At 52.9% G+C, this 19,006-nt stretch overlaps 2 protein-coding genes across 31 annotated transcripts in view; one reads left to right on the top strand and one right to left on the bottom strand.

Annotated features, from left to right (window-relative positions):
• The window catches only part of SENP8 (SUMO peptidase family member, NEDD8 specific), a 54,989-nt gene extending 39,695 nt beyond the window's left edge, over positions 1 to 15,294 (top strand). The window contains exons 3-6 of one of the 28 annotated variants that reach the window (XM_059912819.1): positions 285 to 856; positions 2,999 to 3,096; positions 6,749 to 10,314; positions 14,989 to 15,294. The gene's annotated coding sequence lies outside the window, so the exon portion shown is untranslated. Of the gene's footprint in view, positions 1 to 284; positions 878 to 2,998; positions 3,097 to 5,728; positions 10,315 to 13,981; positions 14,249 to 14,985 lie in introns of all 28 variants that reach the window. The other 27 variants (XM_059912818.1, XM_059912820.1, XM_059912840.1 and 24 more) reach the window with 27 other exon arrangements.
• The window catches only part of GRAMD2A (GRAM domain containing 2A), a 35,324-nt gene continuing 21,732 nt past the window's right edge, over positions 5,415 to 19,006 (bottom strand). For 2 of the 3 annotated variants that reach the window (XM_059912816.1, XM_059912815.1), the window contains exons 2-12: positions 14,046 to 14,126; positions 13,196 to 13,253; positions 12,759 to 12,834; positions 12,026 to 12,129; positions 11,326 to 11,424; positions 11,122 to 11,193; positions 10,576 to 10,638; positions 9,446 to 9,590; positions 9,110 to 9,209; positions 8,154 to 8,258; positions 5,415 to 7,900 (exon numbers count right to left, since the gene is read on the bottom strand). In XM_059912816.1, coding sequence (XP_059768799.1) covers positions 7,897 to 7,900; positions 8,154 to 8,258; positions 9,110 to 9,209; positions 9,446 to 9,590; positions 10,576 to 10,638; positions 11,122 to 11,193; positions 11,326 to 11,424; positions 12,026 to 12,129; positions 12,759 to 12,834; positions 13,196 to 13,253; positions 14,046 to 14,126 — 907 coding nt within the window. In that variant the 3' untranslated portion in view covers positions 5,415 to 7,896. Of the gene's footprint in view, positions 8,259 to 9,109; positions 9,210 to 9,445; positions 9,591 to 10,575; positions 10,639 to 11,121; positions 11,194 to 11,325; positions 11,425 to 12,025; positions 12,130 to 12,758; positions 12,835 to 13,195; positions 13,254 to 14,045; positions 14,127 to 19,006 lie in introns of all 3 variants that reach the window. The other variant, XM_059912814.1, reaches the window with a different exon arrangement.

Here is a 19,006-nt window from a genome sequence, read left to right as displayed (position 1 = left end):
TATACAGCTATTCCCTCTATCTTGTCTCCTCAGTAAACTCTTTGAAGGGGTCCATATTGTATTTCTGGCCCATCGATCTCAGTTTCCACAGCATAAGGTGTGAAAACCATATTGTTGTATTGAGAGTTCCTTGTTGTGAGAGTCAAATGAGCATAAAAAGTACCTTGCATAGGGCCTGGTACCCAGTTTGTTGCTCAGAAAATTACAGAATCATAGTATCTATAGAAGCATACATTCAGGAGTCCATAGCAAGTGCTTAATAAATCTTTTAAATGTAATTACAGACTGGAGAGAGCATGCATTCAGACCAACCTGGTATTTGGAACTAACAGCAAAGAAAAACTTCCATCAGAAATCCTACACCAATTAACACTCCTTCATGCTAGAGTGAATCCAGGAGCAGTGGGTGTCACATTTTCCCAAAGTGGAGCCTAAGCCAACCTTTCTGCATTTAACAAGTTAATGAACAGCTTGTGGGTAACACTTTGCCCACTCTGGCCCAATTTAGAAGGCTGCCAAAAGGATAAGATGTCAATATGCCACTCTCTGCTTGGCCAGGGTGCCAGCTGCATCCTGCCTAAGTGCCTCTGCCCTCAGCCACTGGAGAGCATGATGTCCTTAGAGAAGTCGGCACCAGTAGGATGAGGCTGCAGCGCGGGCCCGGCCTTTCCCCAAGCGGAAGAGAGCCTTGTCTCGGATCCTGTGAGAGAAGCGAGTGGGACGTGGTATTCTGAGCAGCCCAGGTTTGGCTTTGGGCCAGGCACTGAGTGGCAAACAAGAAGGAGCACATTCCGGGAAGGCGAGGAGCCCTGCCAGCGCGAAGGAGGACCAGCCAGCAGGGCCTGCTGGGCGCCAGGTGCTCCTTGGCTCTGTGGAGGTCAGGCACGCAGAGGATAAACTCGGGTTTCTCTGGATTATCATTTCAGAGGCTTAAACGCCTCCCTCCCCCTCACTTTCAGTGGGCAAAGTGTATGTAGCCACGTAACCGTTAAATCTGAATCCTCTCTGCTCTGGGGTCCAGCCCCTTATCTGTAAATGAAGGGAGGAGGAGAAAGAGTGAAATCACACCTTCCAGAATCCAGGTTTCTGTAATTCTGTGCCCTGGGTAGGAGAAGATGCTACTGACAACAAGGGCAGAGCCGGGGAAAGCCTGGGGTTTCTGTGCCCTTGTTGGAAGCTGAGCTCCCCACTCGCCCCCAGAGCCCCCACCACACACCCACCACACACACATACCCCACACACCACACACACACACCCCACACCCCCTCACACACACACACCACACACCACACCACACACACACCACACACACACCACACACCACACACACCCCACACACCACACACACACACACACACACACCACACACACACACCACACCCCCCACACACACACACCACACACACACACACACCACACACACACACCACACCCCCCACACACACACACCACACACACACACACACACCACACACACACCCCACACCCCCCACACACACCCCACACACCACACACACACACACCACACCCCACACACCACACACACCCCACACACACACACACACCCCACACACACCACACACACACACCACACACACACCCGCCCACCCCCCACACACACCACATACACCACACACACACACACACACACACACCACACACACACACCCCACACACCACACACACACCCCACACACACACACACACACCCCACACACACACCACACACACCCCACACACACACACACCCCACACACCACACACACACACCCCCCACACACACACACACCCCACACACACCCCCACACACCCCACACACACACCACACACACACCACACACACACCACATACACCCCACACACACACACCCCACACATACACCACACACTCACACCCCACACACACACCCCACACACCACACACACACAAAGCACACACACACACCCCACACACACACACACCACACACACACACCCACACACACACACCACATACACCCCACACACACACACCCCACACATACACCACACACTCACACCCCACACACACACCACACACACCCCACACACACACCACACACAAAGCACACACACACACCCCACACACACACACACACCACACACACACACCCACACACACACACCACATACACCCCGCACACACACACCCCACACATACACCACACACTCACACCCCACACACACACCCCACACACCACACACACACACACACACCCCACACACACACACCCCACACACAAAGCACACACACCCCCCACACACACCCCACACACACCCCCCACACACACACACCCCCCACACACACACCCCCCACACACACACACCACACACACACCACATACACCCCCCACACATACACCACACACTCACACCCCACACACACACCCCACACACCACACACACACACACACACCCCACACACACACACCCCACACACAAAGCACACACACACACCACACACACCCCACACACCACCCACACGCACACCACACACAAAGCACACACACACCACACACAAAGCACACACACACACCACACAGACACCACACTTGTTCTTCACACCAGCCACTTCTGCCTTCTGACTGACAGACCTCAGGAGATCTGCAGAGTCCTTGGGAATGCTTTCTTCTCATAATCACCTCAGGCCTTTCCCCCAGGGTATGAAAGAAGAGGGGAGAGGAGAGAAAGGACCAAAGGGCACCGGGGAGAAATGGCCATGGGAGCCTGCCCAGCTTCCCTTCTGCCACTGCCAGGGACTGGGGACAGCGGGGGGCCTTTCTTTGAGAAAGAAGAGCAAAGTCTGTCCCTCACTGCCTTGGCTCCAGTTCCTGCTGGACTTTGCTGCCACCTAGTGGCCCAGTGGCATCTCACCTCTCCCCCCCCCACCACCCCCCAGAGTGAGATCAGCCTAGGGATCTGGCCTGTCCCAGCCTGAGGCTGACAGGAGAGCCTTCTCTGAAAAGCTTCTCTGCCCTAGGATGCCCTGATTCTGCAGTGCAGCTGCTAGGAGAGAGGAGCAGCACAGGGTCACCACCTCACCTAGCTCAATAGGTGTCCTAATGTCATGGCCACCAGGTGAGAGGGTCAGGGCTGGCTGGGTGGGCGCCTGGAAGTGGGGGCAGTTTCTTACTCCCAGGATGTCTCTGGTGGGATGCAGTTCTCCCAGAGCCGCCCTCACTCCTGAATGCCTTTTTCACGAGAACTTCTGCCCACTCTCATGACTCTTCCTCATCTGGCTAAAGCCCATGTTGCAAGCTGAGGCTCCCGCATAAAATATATATATATCCCTCCATTTCTCCAAGTTTAGGGCTGTTGTTTCTCCCTTATAAAGTTAGCTCGACTTAAAAAATATGATATGCCCTCACTGTGATGCTGCTGCTATGAACCACTCCCTGGGAATAGTGAAAAGGAGGCGTGTGATGGTATGTAGAAATTCAGCCATATTTTTCTGCATAGTACATCCACGTGTTTATTTCCTCTAGCAAAAGAAAGCACTGGGTTTCAGTAACCACTGATTCTGCCAGCTCCAAACTTTCAGACCTGAGCTGCAGTACCCAGGGAGTGTATAAAATCCAAATTCCCTTTTCCTGCCTACCTCCAACCTCTTATATTTTTTATTGTGGCAAAATACATATAAAATTTATCATCTTAATCTTTTTTTTAATTAATTAATTAATTTTTGGCTGTGTTGGGTCTTCGTTGCTGTGCGCGGACTTTCTCTGGTTGCGGCGAGCGGGGGCTACTTTTCGTTGTGGTGCGCGGACTTCTCACTGTGGTGGCTTCTCTTGTAGAGCACGGGCTCTAGGCGCGTGGGCTCAGTAGTTGTGGCTCACGGGCTCTAGAGCTCAGGCTCAGTAGTTGTGGCACACGGGCTTAACATGGACCAGCATGTGGGATCTTCCTGACCAGGGCTCGAACCTGTGTGCCCTACATTGGCTGGCAGATTCTTAACCACTGCGCCACCAGGGAAGCCTTATCATCTTACTCATTTTTAAGTGTATAGTTCCACAGTGTGAGGTACATTCACATTATTGTCCAACAATCATCACCATCTCCAGAACTCTGTTTATCTTGCAAAACTGAAACTCTGTACACATTAAACAATAACTCCCATTTCCCTTCCCCATAGCTCCTGGCAACCACCATTCTGCTTTCTGTTTCTATGAATCTGACTACCATAGGTACCTCATATATGTAGAGTCATACAGCATTTGTCTTTTTGTGACTGGCTTACTTCACTTAGCATAATGTCTTCAAGGTTTATCCATGTTGTAGCATATGTCAAGACTTTCTTCCTTTTGAAGGTTGAATAATATTCCATTGCATGTATACACCATATTTTGTTTATCCATTCACCTGTCAATAGATACTTGGGTTGCTTCCACCTTTTGGCTGATTGTGACTGACACGGCTATGAACATGGGTGTACAGATAGCTCTTCAAGCCCTTATTTTCAGTTCTTGTGAGTATATACACAGAATTGGAATTACTGGATCATATGGTAATTGTTTTTAATTTTTTGAAGAACTGCCATACTGTTTTCCACAGTGGCTGCACCATTTTACATTGCTACCAATAGTGCGTAAGGGTTCCAATTTCTCCACATCCTCAGTAACACTTTTGTTTTCCATTTCTTTGATAGTAGCCATCCTAATGGATATGAAGTGGTATCTAATTGTGGTTTTGATTTGCATTTCCCTAATGACTAGTGGTGTTGAAATGTCTATTCAAGTCCTTTACCAACTTTTAAATAGGTTGTTTTGTTGTTGCTGAGTTGCCCTTTCCAACCTCTTTTCATGTCACTCTCCCACTGACTAGTATTCTAGACTCATGCAGATGGTCTCTCTTTTCCTCAAAGACATATGCGTTCTTTCCTACCTTTCACAGTTGCCGACCCTTTTCCCAGCTCCTTCCATGACTGGCTCCTCATCCTTTAAGCACCAGCTTAAATCTCACTTCAGAGAACATTTCTTGACCACCCATCCAAAGCCACCTCCCTGTTTACTGTATCTCGTATCACTGTTTCTTTCCTTCATGGAACTTAATCACAATCTGGAATTGCCTTGTTTGTTCACGATTTACTTGGAACTTATGTTTACGTGGAATGCAAGTGCCATGGGGGATGCAGAGATATTGCCTGACATGTTCACTGCTCTATCCTCAGTGCCTAGCTTAGTACCAGCTCATAGTCTGGGCTCAGCATTTACTGAACGAACGAATCACTACTAGAGGGGGCCTCCCAGAGAGAAAGTAAGGTGACGTGGCACAAATTGGAATTTAACCTCCATAATCTAGGCTTGATGTCATAGAAAAGGACACAGGAGTTTTCTAGCTCTGAGTTCCAGACTTTAATTCCTGAGTCAGGAGCACAGTACTGTTTGTACCGGGGACATTGCTTTGGAGTTGCCCAGGAGAAACAGGGAAGCATTCTCAGTGTCCATCCAACAGAGGGAGGAGGCTATGGTGGTGTGCTGTGGCCGTCCTTACCATTCCCCATATGCCTGAAGTATGAGTCAGCTCAGCTGAAGTCCTGCGAGATGTGCAAAGTACTTGGGATTCTGGGAATGACTTTGGCTCCGTTAGTCTCCTTCGTGCCAAATATGTCAGTAAAGAGCACCTTTAATGAGCAGTCAAAAGATAAAAGTGAACTTCCCATACCACGGGACACTAGAAAAATCGGATTTTTTATTTAAAAATATTTTCAAAGGCTAACGCCACAGTGGAACAACTGAAGGATAGTTGAACCAAATTCTCAGGGAATTAGAGGAGCATCCGCCAATGCAAGCAGGTCTGTATAAATACACATGGTTTATAAATGAGCGCAACAGAAGGTACGCTGGCCAGAGGACCAGGCTGGAGGACAGAAGGGAGAAACAGAGGGCCCTCCAGAGGGACAGGCACACACTCCTATCACTCAAAGCCCTGGACCCCAAGAGGGCCTCCAAAGCCACCTACTCTACTGCACGCCTCTTGCCGTCTCTGAGCCTGGGGCATGGAGACTGGAGACTTGGCACCTCTCATGGCCTCTGGCTCAACCCAGCAAGTCTCAGAGAATGGACCTGTTCTCCCTGCCCTTCAGCAAGGACCAGGGAGGGGAGGCGCTGGGGCAAGTAGGATTAGTTCCCTGAAAATCTGATGGAAAGGAGTGATTAAGGGGGCTGGTTCCCAAAAAAGGACGGGCATTCATCCAGTGTGGCAATGTGGGGAGAATGGAGCAGTGAGTTTCACCTGAGACATACAGATTTAGTGCAGGTATCCCACAAGGCCAGGCTCTAAGCCAAATCCTAGAACCTGGGATGGGGAGAGAATGAAGAGACCTCCAGTCTGAGTTTAGGAAGTTGTCACCTCCTGTCAGTCCCTCCAGTCTTCATTTGGGTTTGTCATAAATAGGCCAGACAGTCACAGCTCCACAGTAAATAATTTCCACCTGGATTTCTCCCTAGTTAACCTCTCAGGTGTCTGAAGAGGGAAAAAGTGGCTCTTTCTGACACCACCCACCCCATCACCAGTGACTTTCCCTGATATGTCTGGCCTCCTCACTAAGGCCTTTCCAGAACCTACAAAGGCACTCTCTTAGCATATCGGAGTCCCAGAGAGAACAGGCCAGAGTTTAAGGCACAGGGAAGCTTTTAGAATTGAGGAGACCTTGACAGAGAAGGAAGAATCTCTAAGGCAAAGCCACTACCATGTCCACTCTTGCTATCCTCTACCTCTCTTGTCCCCAAAGGTATCAGACAGACCCCCTTGGCCTGGTCCCTGCACTGTCCCAGGCCCACCTTGGACACCTCCATTACACTCATGGAGAACAGAGCCCGTGGAGTGGAGGACCCTCCTGCATGGCCTGCAGGTGACATGGTGAGCTCTGCCCTGTGGTGGCCCAGCACCATCGTGCCCAGTGCCCAGCCAAGCTCGACAGGCTGCCATTGGCCACACCCAAAATCCAGGCAGTCAGGCAGAGAGTACAAAGCAAGACCTCAGATCAAAGCCACTGCCCTTCCCATCCCCCACTTCCCACCTGGGGCACCTTGGAAATGTTTGAGCACACCAGGGAAAGATCCAGTACCTGGTCTGCGACCACAGTGATCAAAAGGCCCTGCTCCACCTGTCTCACCAGGAAAAAGCAGCTGAGGACACAGAATGCTGGACCTCTATTCTCCTTCACAGCCACTGCCACAGTCCCCTGCTGCAGGTAGTGTCCTCTCAGATTCAGCCAGCCTCCTCATGAGGGGCCAGAACAGAGCCTCTGCACAGAGCGTGAACACTCCTCTTGCTGGAATCCTGGCCACAGGCCCTCCCTCCTCTCCTCATTCATAGCTTACCTCACTCCCTCCAGTCTGCCCTGCATGGGTCCCTGGCTGACTGCAGAGAAGTCCTTTGGGCCCCAAAACAGGGACTCTCAGGTGTCCAAGTGAGAGCACAGTATGCTGGGAGAGAGCAGAGCCCACACTGGTGGTTTGGGTTCTGGCCTCTGTCCCACCACTGGAGTGAGCCAAGTGACAGGTATCAAAGCATGGCCTTTGTCCCTTGCAGTGACCCCAAGTGCTCTTCCTGTGTGTCAGAGCTGTTTCCAAGGAACAAGTTAAAAATTTTTTTTCATTTAAGTGGTTGCTGAGGCTTAGTGTAGAGAATTCCTCAGCTAGATCCAAAAATCTGGCTTTTTGTCTGAGTCCCAAAATTGTAGGAGCTTTGTAAACAGGTACTAAAGATCACTCATTAAAGGAGGGAGAAGAGTTGGGGGGAGGAGGAGGGATCTGGAATATTTTCTTTCAGACTCAGTCTCAGCACAGCAGCAGCATAAACCAAGGGGATTGTTGGTGGCACCTTAGCACCCAGAGCATTCTTCTTGGAGGAGTGGGGACAAAGACCAAGTGGCTGTTACCTGCACACAGAAGAGATGACCATGTCAGACAAAGGGCCTAGAAGGCAGACAGATGAGTCAGTGAAGACTCTGTCCACCCATGAGAGGGGGTCCAGGTGGGATCTGTGTACCCTGCCCAACCTTGCTGAGGGCCATCAAGCCAGCTCAAGGGCAAGGCCAAGACCAGCCAGACTAACAAGCAGCCTGGCCATAGGTTTTGGCTGCTGTCCCTAACCCTCAATCCCAGAAGCATGAGAAAGAGAAAGGGCATCACCTGTGCCCAGGGACTGAGCTGCCCCAATTCAGGGAGCATAACTGCTGTTCTAGCCGGGAGATGCGGAACGCCAGGTACGACGAAGACATGACCAAGAAGCAGATCCTGGAGAAAGAGGGGTAAGGAGGAATTGAATCTCTCTTCTAGAAACGGGGCATTTTCACAGAATCACCAAAAACAGGAGTGGGACTAAGCTAGTTCCTGCAGTTGGAAGAATTAAAGAACCCTTTGCCTGCAGTTATGTTCTAGACCTAGGCATCTTTTTTCCCAGACGCCACATGGGGGTCCTGAGACTCGTCCCCATGGAGGTGTCCTTGAAGCCCAGCAGGAGTTCTGGGTCCTTCAGCTGAGCCCACCTTCCCTCTGACCAGCCACCTTGGTCCTACGCCCCCTCTGCGAGGCCACTAAGATTACCCGCTAAGGCGGTAGCCCTTCCCCCAGCAAGTGCTGAGGTTGACAGTCAGTCAAAACCCAGCCAGCAGAGCCAGAGGAAGGTGATGAGGTAAGGCGAGGGAATCCAGAGGCTGGCTCTTCATAAAACATCCCACCATGCTCACTGCTCTACTTAGGCAGAATTACAGACAAGCCTGGGCTTCCAGAAAACACCCCAGTGGTGGGCAGTGGGAAGGCCATGGCTCTCCCTTAGTCTGTCTGATGGGCCTCTCAGATTTTCCCAACCCTCCTCCTCCCCAATCCTGTGCAACTTTTTCTTTCTTCAACAGTTTCATGTCTTGCCCCTCTCCACAGCCTTAACCCTAAGTTACAGGGTTGTAAGGATGAAAACTGGAAATACTTTATCTTGCTCTAGAAGAGCCTGCTGCACAGCCGCCAGACGCCACCTGGGAGCTTGAAGTTGACTCAGAACCTTCCCCTCGCTCTGGACACTGACCTCCCCACACACCAAGGCCCCGGCTTTAAACACTAAGACACCCACCACCCTCCATACAGTCACCTACAGCACGAAGAAGACCTTCAGGAGCCCGTGATCCCAGAGCCTCAGCTCCCTGTTGCTCTTGGGCTCCTCCTCCAGCTTCTCCTCCTCACAGTCTGCATTCTCTGCAACAGGATGGCGTTAGGCATCTTCCTGGGGCAGAAGGCAGGACCCCAGCCCACTCCCCCACCCGTATTCTCTGAAGCCGCTTGGGCTCTTGGCTTTCCCTTATGGATTTGGAGAAAGAAAGAAACAGCTCTCAGAAGCCCTGCTGGCTGTGATGACCTCTTTTTGCAGAAGTGGGAGGCGGGAAAGCCTGGTCTTTGCAAGCAGTTGCCATGGACAAGCACGCTGAACTCACCAGACCCCACAGGCTTCCTGGAGGGGAAGAAGTCATCCGTGGAGTCCATGGATGCCCGAGGGATACAAGGGATGTTGTCTGGGAGGGACAGGGACCTGGAGGCAGGGCACACTTTTCTCCACTTCATCTCAGGGATGAGGACTTCCTGCGGAGAAGGCAGGAGAAGCTGTCTCACCGTGGCCCTTGGGACCTCACTTGCCCTAAGGGGTTCACGCTAGATTTATCAAAGCCTTTCCAGATATTACCAATCAGTACGGATGCCTAGCAAGCATGAAGGCAGGTGCCAGAAGCGGGGACACCACTGCCATAGCGATCACGTGGCTCATCTGCTCCCTTGCTGTGACCAGCCACTCTTCCAGGGAATGGTGTCTTTGAAGACTGCCAGTGTAGGACCACAGTGGAATCTAAGACATGAGCCATCCCAGGTACATGTTCAGATCGGCTGAGTCCAAGAGAGTTTGGCACTATATATCTTAGATGGAATAAGTTGTGACTCCTGCTAATCTGGGCTCTAACCCTATGTCACTAACCTTGACTCAAGGTCCCCATCAATAAAAAGGGGAACATCACCTTCCATCCCCTGCATGGCGTTGTGCATATCGTATGCTTGGCTAAACGCTTAATCGTTACTGAAGGAGACTTCAAACACCCTGGGGTCATTTCCACCCCCCACCCCTGCTCTAGAAACTCTGCTTACCCAGGATCTCAGGAGCAAAAGAAACAGCTGGGACCTTGGCCAATCTAAAAGGAGCCTGCCTCGGTTCTGACTGCCTTCAGAGCTCTTCCCCCGGGACATCTCCAGCCCCTTGAAGGCCCTCCTGACTCTGCTAAAGGAAAGAGGATGGGTTGCTGGCTCTGTACCCGTGAAGGTATAGGGTCCAACCTGGGCAGTGTTCCGGGGGCTGGGCATCTGTTCTGCTCAGGAAGTTAGCACATCTGCCCAGGACATAGTGGCTCTGCATGGTATGGAGCGTGGTGGGTCTAGGGGACCCCCTGACACAGCATGGCCGCTGGCTCTTGAGCCTGCTGCCGCAGTTCTGCACTGTGGGCTGCTGCCTGGGAGGCCCTGAAGCCTTAGAGCCACAGGCAATCTCAGGGCAGCCGCCTTTGCTCCCAGCCTCAGCTCTCACCGGAGACGCGCACGCAGCTTCCTCTAGAAATTCTCTTGCACTCAGACTCTTCTTGCTGGAAGGCTGAGGAGGGAAGGGAACAGGGATCACTTGTCCATCTGGAACAGCCGAAGTCAGGCATGGGGAGGTATCAACACTCTCCAAGAGAGCTTTACCTCCAAATAAGCCACTTTGGGTCAGATAGAGCCGAAAGCTCCCCCAGTTTGCAGGGGGATCCCTAGTTAATGCTGGAGCAGAGGGCAAATCCAAGGCAACATACTCCCCCAAGCTGCTGCCCTCCCCCTTCCTCAGCATAGGCGAGGGAGAGCTGTAGGCATATTGGGAAGCGGCCACATGCTCCTGTCCGTCTGTGCACCGAGGAAGCACAAGTGAGGGCTATACGTGGGGACACACAAGGGCCCAGTGGCCTCAAAGAGGCCCACAAGCACAGACACATGGTCCAAGGACTGCCTCTGGTTCACTGAGCCTGAGCCTGTTACTCCCCATTCCCTGTGCCGGGGAGATGGGCCAGCCCCCCCACAACAGCCCTGGCCCCAAGCTTCATACCTGTAGGTGGGTGCAGACCCTCCTCAGCATGTCATATACACTGTCCCGGGAGAGCAGTGACACAAAGACATACTAGAACATAGAAAGAAGACAGAAAGGGGCAAGGTACGTAAAGACTTGGGAGAGTGCCAGGGTCAAGCTGTGGACTCCTAGGGCTGGGATGGGGAGAAGGACAAGGGAGCGCTGGCCCAGAATCTCACTGACCTTCTGGCTGGTGTTGGTGGTGATGGCCAGGCCATTGGGAAGGAGCCGCGCCATCTTGTGTTTTTTGATCATTTGCACAGACACCACGGGAATGACCACCTGACAGGGGGAGAGGCATTCTTCTCTCAGGACTCGCCCCCAAGGACACAGTCCCTTTGCTTCCTGCTTAGGGCGCCAGCCACAGCTGGCAGTGACCCAAGCACGAGCACCATGGAGATGTCTGGTCCCACGTGGGAGAGTATCTGAGCCTCCACCGTCTCACGCAGGCTCCCTTCAGTTATCCCCCACCCCTTGGCCGCATGTGCTGCTCCGGCCTCTCACCCCATCATCCAGGAGGCAAGGATGGTTGCCCTGGTGAATCCCATACTCCCGTAACAGAGTTCCCTGAGCCACCATGGCCACTTTCGGGCCCCCATAAGTGTGACATCCCACTCTGATTCTGAAGGCATTTTGGAACTACCCAGAGGCAGAATAATTTGGCAGTGAACTGTTCAGGCCGCTCAGGCCAGGTGTGGAGTCTAGATTGGGGCCCCTGTTTGGAAGGGGTGGGGCTACTGCCCGGGACACCAGGTGGGATGCCCCACAGTGAGAGGCCTCACCAAGTGTCAGCGTGTGGAGGGACAGGCCTGACTTGAGGTGTGCCCGCAGGGCAGGGGCTTCTCTTCCCTGGGCTGTGGCAGCCCTTACCACTTATTACTACCTTGATATCCTTGCCAAAGAGGCTGGCATGGAAGCAGAGCCAGTTGGGGGAGATGTAGAGCCGGCCCTGGAGAAGGAGGTCCCTCTGGAGGGCGCAGGAGCACACTGGGAAGTCACAGGAGACTGCCGTGAGCAAGGCCAGCCCGGGAACCCCAGGTCCCGGGTCCTCCCACTCAGGAGTCCAGAGTCCAGCCTCGGGGACCGTCCTCCTCCGTCCCCTTCCCAATCCCAGGCCCCAGCAACCCATTCTTCCAGCACCCTAGCATCCTTTCCTGCGACTCCTGACCGCTCCCGCCCCACCAGACTGCTAGATGTTTCCTCTTCCTCCATCCATGCCCCAAAAGGTCCGGCAGGTTTCCGCCCTGGTCCCCTAAGCCTGGATGTTCACCTCCACAGGCAGAACTCCTTGCCCTGCCCTGCCAGGGAGAGAGGGCCTTGATTGTGCAAATGCTCCCACACACTCCCTGGCAGGCCTGAGCAGGGAAGAATAGTCACTGATAAGAGCAGAACAGAAATAAGATTTGGAAGCCCCGACATTTCCTCAAGAAAATTTTTGTAAATTCAACTTCATATCTCAAATCAGCCCAGTCTTCTCACACTTTTGAAGAAAAAAAGGGCATGTTCAAAGGGCAGCCAGTTCCCATATCTGATCTGTGCCTGGAAGCTCTGGGGGAGAGGACCTGGGCCTTGGGCACCGCAGGCGCCTGTCCGGCCACCCCAGGGAGACAGCTCACCTTTGAGAACCACCTCCTCCAAGGGGATGTCCTTAAACAGCTTGTGATACTGCTGGTTGTATTTTCTCAGTAGCGTCTGCAAACACACAAGCTGGGTCTGAGAAGTCCCAGGAGATCGGACCACCAGAGGGCCCTGCTCCAGCCACCAGGAAATAAGGCCACAGGGGTGGGGGTCCTGCAGTGACTTAGCATGAAGTAGTGGGTAAGCAGCCAGTGGGTGTGGAGGGCTGAGCTCCAAGCACAGCTTGTCTCCTGGTGACGCGAGGTCCTGACAGGCAGCCTAGGACTGGAAGAGGACACAACTCCCACCCAGGAGGGGACACCCACTAGGTTTCCTGGTGACAGGCCTGTGGCCAAGGAGCCAACAGTCACCAAGTTCAGGCAGCCCGGGACCCCTCTTTCAGTGGGCAGTGTGAAGTCGGCCTCCCCACACTTACCCCTTCTCGGCTGCACTTCTTTATGTCTTCGCCCTTCAAGCCTTCTGGCCAGTGCAGACTGCAAAGGAGACATGCCATTCCAGGGACAAGGAACCCTGAAAGTCCTACCCATGCATCCTTAGTGCCAATTCTGTCCTGGCCTCAAGCCACAAGCTTGGGGCGGAGATCGGAGGCTGGGGCCCTTCACAGCGAGCGCATAGCTCGCCCTGGGGAGGGGCACTCCTGAGGCAGGGAGGGGTCGCTGAGAGCCCTCTTCCCCGACAGCTGTGAGCAGCCGCCCCCAGGAGGTGTGCTCAGCCTGAGCCTCGATCTCCCAGAGCTGCCCGCCCCTGAGTGTCAAAAGCCACCTCCCATTTTCCTGGCCTAGGCGCAAGCAGAGGAGCGGACCGCAGAATGAATGAGCAGGAGGCACAGGGATGGGGACCAGTTTGGGGAGCGGTGGGGGGGGGCGGTGGAGGTGTCAGCCTCACGGCTCAGGGGCCTGGCCATGGGCCATGATCCCAGCAGGACTGCCCTCCCCTGGGCCTGCAGCTCTGCAGTGAGGAGCTGGGCAGACTCACCTGACCTGACAGAGGCTACCAGGGCTGGCGGAGAGGGGGTGGTGCTGAAACGCAAACTTTTGCCCCGGCCGGGTTGGCCTGAGGACAGGTGGGCAGGGAGGAGGCTGGTAACCCGAGAAGCCTGGACTCTGCGCTGGGACAGGCCTGGGAGTGGGAGGAAGAGGCCCCGGGCCGCCTGTGCCCAACCCAACCCCCTGACGCAGCCTTAAGGCCCCCTTTCTAACAGGTCACCTCCAGAGGGCTTCCCACCCCCAACCAGTATGTATATCTGATTGGGAGAGGGGCCTCACCTGGAGCCTCGGGGTCTCTGGACCCTGCCCAGTTTCTCCGTGCTCTTCAAAGAAGCCGTCTTTCCGTGCATCTGTTGAACACTGAGGAGAAACAGGCCCTCATCAGGAAGGGGGGCTCTCTGGAGACACCTTTCCCAGCCAGCTCCACCATGCCCAGGGCAGCTGCCTCTGCCCCCTACCCAAGACCGGCCCTGCTATTCAAGGTGAGCTGAAGATGTCACAGTCCAGAGGCAGCAGCCCAGGCAGGGCTTCAGGGGAGCTGACAGAGAGGAGACTCACTCACTGTCTTTCCTGGAAGCGTGAAGTCCAGTTTATGCCTCGTATAAAGGAAAATAAATCTCCCAGGCAGCTCTTAGGCCTCCAGCCCCACCCTTGAGAAGGCAACTGGGAGGGAGGACCCTGTGACTTGCTCACGACCGAAAGCAAAAGTTTCGGAGGAGCCCAGGCAGTATTACCATAAACCGTCAGCTTCTAGGAAAGGATTCTCAGCACAGGAGGCCTTATCAAGGCTGAGCAGTTGATACGGCGCAGATGTGGACGTGAACGTCAGCCCACAGCTGAGTGTGGGCTTGGGGGGCGGGGCTGCCCCACACCAGGAAGTGGCCTCAATGCCTTCAGACCATCAGGGTAGCTCAGACCTGAGAGCCAAACCATCACAAAAATGTCGCATAGAGAGGGCCCGAGAGGGGGGAGACACCCTCTCTATAGGCAGGTGGGGCTCCCCAAAGGCTTTTGAATTCATGCCTCCACTAAACAGCTCCAAAGGGTTCTCCCCTTCCTTCTCCTCCAGAGCAGAAAGACTAAAGCTTGAGCAGGCAAACTAGCCGCAGCTGAGTGGGCCCAGGGGCGATGGGAAGAGAGGGTGGCCAAGAAGCAGGGCCAAGGCAGGGCAGTGTGGTGGTCGTGAATAGGTAACGGGGTCTGTGCACTGGTCTCTCAGCAGGTAAGGAGCTGGAACCTGGAACCTGCAGACCCCAGCGCTCCGTCCCTCTCGGCAGTGTCACCGGGCAAAGTCAAATTCTCTTCTTCAAGAACAGAATTACTGGGACTTCCCCGGTGATCCACTGGGTAAGACTCCGCGCTCCCAATGCAGGGGGCCGGGGTTCGATCCCTGGTCAGGGAACTTGATCCCACACGCGTGCAGCAACTGAAAGTGCACATGCCGCAACTAAAGATCCCACGTGCCACAACAAAGATCCCGACGCAGTGCAGCCAAAATAAATAAATATTTTTTAAAAAAATAAAAGAACAGAGTTACTGCCTAGCCAAGATCTGCCAAGCCCCTCCAGGATTATTAATCTGACCCTCCTCCCACCCTACCATTGTACAGATAGGAAACTGAGACCTGCCAGGGACAGGCTGTACCCAGTGTCACACAGCAAAGAGCCAGGTGATCTCACCCACCAAATGAGCCCAACCACAGCCATGTGGCCTGGTGACCTCTGTCCTCAACCTCACAGCGAGTTTTGGTGCACATATCATGTATGTCCTGAATCTTTCAAAGTGACAGGTTGTGCTAGTGATGTGACCCTTTGACTCCTAAAGTTAATTTCTGAATTTATTTGGGTCCATCATTACACATTTCACAGAGACTTCTCCCCCTTGATTTTTTTAATGCTTATTATAGAAAATATGAGAAATATAAAATATATAAAGTATGATGATCAAAAATCACCCATAAGAAAAACATTCCCCCCAAATCACCCAAAGAAAACTTTTATGCATAAATATATAATTTACGCAAGTGGGATTATATATCATATAATTTGTATGCCCTATTTTTGTTGCTTAACATAATTTCATGAGAAATTCCCCATGTCACTATTCATTCCTTGGATAGATTCTCAGAAGTGAAATTCGTGGATGGAGAATGCATTTCTCAGGATCTTTAAACCCACTTCCAAAATGCTTTCCAGGTGCTCTACCAACGAGCATGGCCATCAGCACTATATGAGGGTGCCCATTGCTCTACGTCCAGGCCGTACACTGGGTATTATCTTTTTCTCACCTTTGCGAATTTGATAGGTGAAAATATATTGTTTTCATTTCTATTTCTGCTTATTGACAGGTTGAACATTTTTGCCAAATACATATTAACCATTGGGATTTCATCTGTGAATTGTCTATAAGGATCTTCATGTCTTTCTTATTGATTTGTATGCCTTCTTTGTTGAGAAGATTAATCCTTAGTTTATCATTTTTGCAAATACTTCCCCCATTTGCCTTTTAGTTCTGTGGTATTGTTGCTGTACTTGTGTTTAATTTTTGTGTGGCAGATCCCATCCCTCTCTTTCATCTCTCTGTTCCTTTCTTGCTTTGAGGAGAGGAGAGGCCCCTGAGGCAGAGTGTGTACAAGTCAAACCACCGAGCCTTAGAGAGCTTGAACCCTGCAGCCCAGGAGCCCACTGGGCCACCAGGGAGGAGATGGGTGTGGGCTCCGCTCTCAGGAACACACTCCAGCCCTGGGGACCAAGGATAAAACAAGACCCCAAGAGGAAGAAGGAAGAACTTGATCATGGTTTCAGAGGCAGGGAGCCTGTCACTCAGGCACTGGAAAGTGTGATTCGAGTTGTCAGGGCTGCAGGAGCTCAGAGGACACACAGAGTGAAAGAGTTACAGCAGGACCCCCAGAGAAAAGGAAGCTGAGCCTTACCAGCTGGGTGGGACTGTAATCCTGCTTGGCTTCCATCATCTAACCCTGCGTGATAATCACGCCTTTGCATGGATTCTAAACCCAACCCATCCTTAGGTTCAAATGTGACCTCAGGGAGGGGCACCTTCCGTCAGTCCTCCCCCAGCCTAGTGATGAGCCCTACTGCAGGCTCTCAGCCCCGAACCCCAGGCTCCCTCTCAGGCACCTGTGTGTGAGCTCTAACTGCCCACCTCCAGGGGCTCCAGGACACCTCCTGCAACATCGCAGCCCCTGAGCCTGGGGCACCGCCAGCGTGCAGCAGGCACTCGTGACATGACCTGTCTGAGGAAGGACTGTGTGGACAGTGTAAGTGAGATCAAGAACAGAGGTTGGGGCTTCCCTGGTGGCGCAGTGGTTGAGAATCTGCCTGCCAATGCAGGGGACACGGGTTCGAGCCCTGGTCTGGGAAGATCCCACATGCCGCGGAGCAACTAGGCCCGTGAGCCACAACTACTGAGCCTGCACGTCTGGAGCCTGTGCTCCGCAACAAGAGAGGCCGCGATAATGAGAGGCCCGCGCACCACGATGAAGAGTGGCCCCCACTTGCCGCAACTAGAGAAAGCCCTCGCACAGAAACAAAGACCCAACGCAGCCATAAATAAATAAATAAATAAAACCCAAAAGTTAAAAAAAAAAAAAAAAAAAGAACAGAGGTTGGAGGAGAGATGGGCCATGAGAATAACAAAAAAAGGCTGCCACGATTCCCATAGCATCTCCATGAAAAAAATAACGGTAAGAAAACAGGAGTCCCTTGGGGTAAATGACTCAAATATGTTCAAACTCAAAGCAACCCCGTTTCATGCGATGACCATGATGGTCACAAGCCAGTCCTTCACGTCCATCGATTAAAATCAGCCCCTCCTGGCCGTCCTGATAATGCTGTTGATACAGAGACCCTGGCTATGGCCAAAATGCACTGCTTTCAAAATCACCTTCAAGTCAGACTTTCTACTGATTCGTCTTCTTTCCCATAGTATTTGTTTAGATGAGTAAAAATAAAGAGATGGGAGCAAAGTCAGAGGAAAAGCTAGGTCTGGGGTGATAGTCATCGAGAATTCACCAACAGAACCAGGCAGGCGGGGTCCACCCAAGGACCAACAGGGCCCTGACCCAGAGGAAGGAGGCGGCAAGAGCAGGGTGCTGGAGAGTGGGGGGGCCAGCCTGGGTCCCCGCACCCTGCCGGCAGTCTCTATCCACTCCCACAGAGCCTTCCTCGACCTAGTTGCTCTTGCTCTGTGGGTCGTGAACTATACCCGCTGCCCATCCATCCCCATCACACCTCCACGTGCAGACTATGGAGTTAATATCCAGGGTCTTCAAAACCGTATCTACTTTTTCAATCAAAGCCACAAAAAAATGTCATTATTGTCATGAGGGTGATGGAGCACGGGAGGCTCAGTATGCTGGACGTTAAAGGGGGTAGAAAAGGTTTGAGAATTCCTCAGATGAGGCCCTTTCCTTCTGCTGAGCCTGGTCCAAAGGCAAGATGCTGATCCAGAGGACACAACTTGCGCTTGCCCTGCCCTCAGGCCTTGCTGGCCCAAGTGGGAACTCAGGCTAACTGCCCATTCCTTCATTCCTTCCACAAATACTTACTGAGCTTATCACCCCATGAGCCCAGTACGAGCCTGCCCAGCCCAGGGGGCTGCTGAGAGGGAGGGGATGGGCAGCTAGCACTGAGAGACGTCAGGAGAGGAGCCAGGCCCATCAGGAAAGGGGAGACACAGGGAATTCCCTGGCAGTCCAGTGGTAGGACTCCGCACTTTCACAGCCAAGAGCCCGGGTTCAATCCCTGGTCGGAGAACTAAGAACCTGTAAGCCAAGCAGCACAGCCAAAAAAAAAGAAGGTAAGGGGAGACAGAGAGGTTAGGAGAGGGAGAACGAGAGGGAGAGAGAGGCAGTGCAGAGAAGACCCAGAGAGGCTGAGTCTAGCTGCTTCCTAGGGACGTCACAGACGAAGCTTCATGGGACACCTGACACATGCACTCCGCTCTGGATGCCTCCCCCGGGCTCAAAATATCCACACCACGTAGATACTCCCCAACCTAAATCCCTAACCTTGACGCCTCATTCCTCCAGAGCGGCAGGGCCTGCCATCTAGACGAATCCATCAAAGTGAGCTCTGCATCATCCCCCCAAATCTGCTTCCCCTTGGAAGGCCCCATCCTCCACAGTTAGCCAAGCCAGAATCCTCAACTCACGCTTCTTCCCCGCCGCCACAACCAGTCAACCGCCAAGGCCCCGAGAGCCTGGCACCACCCAACCCACC

This window comes from Balaenoptera ricei, chromosome 2, assembly GCF_028023285.1.
Source record: "Balaenoptera ricei isolate mBalRic1 chromosome 2, mBalRic1.hap2, whole genome shotgun sequence".
NCBI classification, from domain to species: Eukaryota; Metazoa; Chordata; class Mammalia; order Artiodactyla; family Balaenopteridae; genus Balaenoptera; species Balaenoptera ricei.
This window is presented reverse-complemented; position numbering and strand designations above follow the sequence as displayed.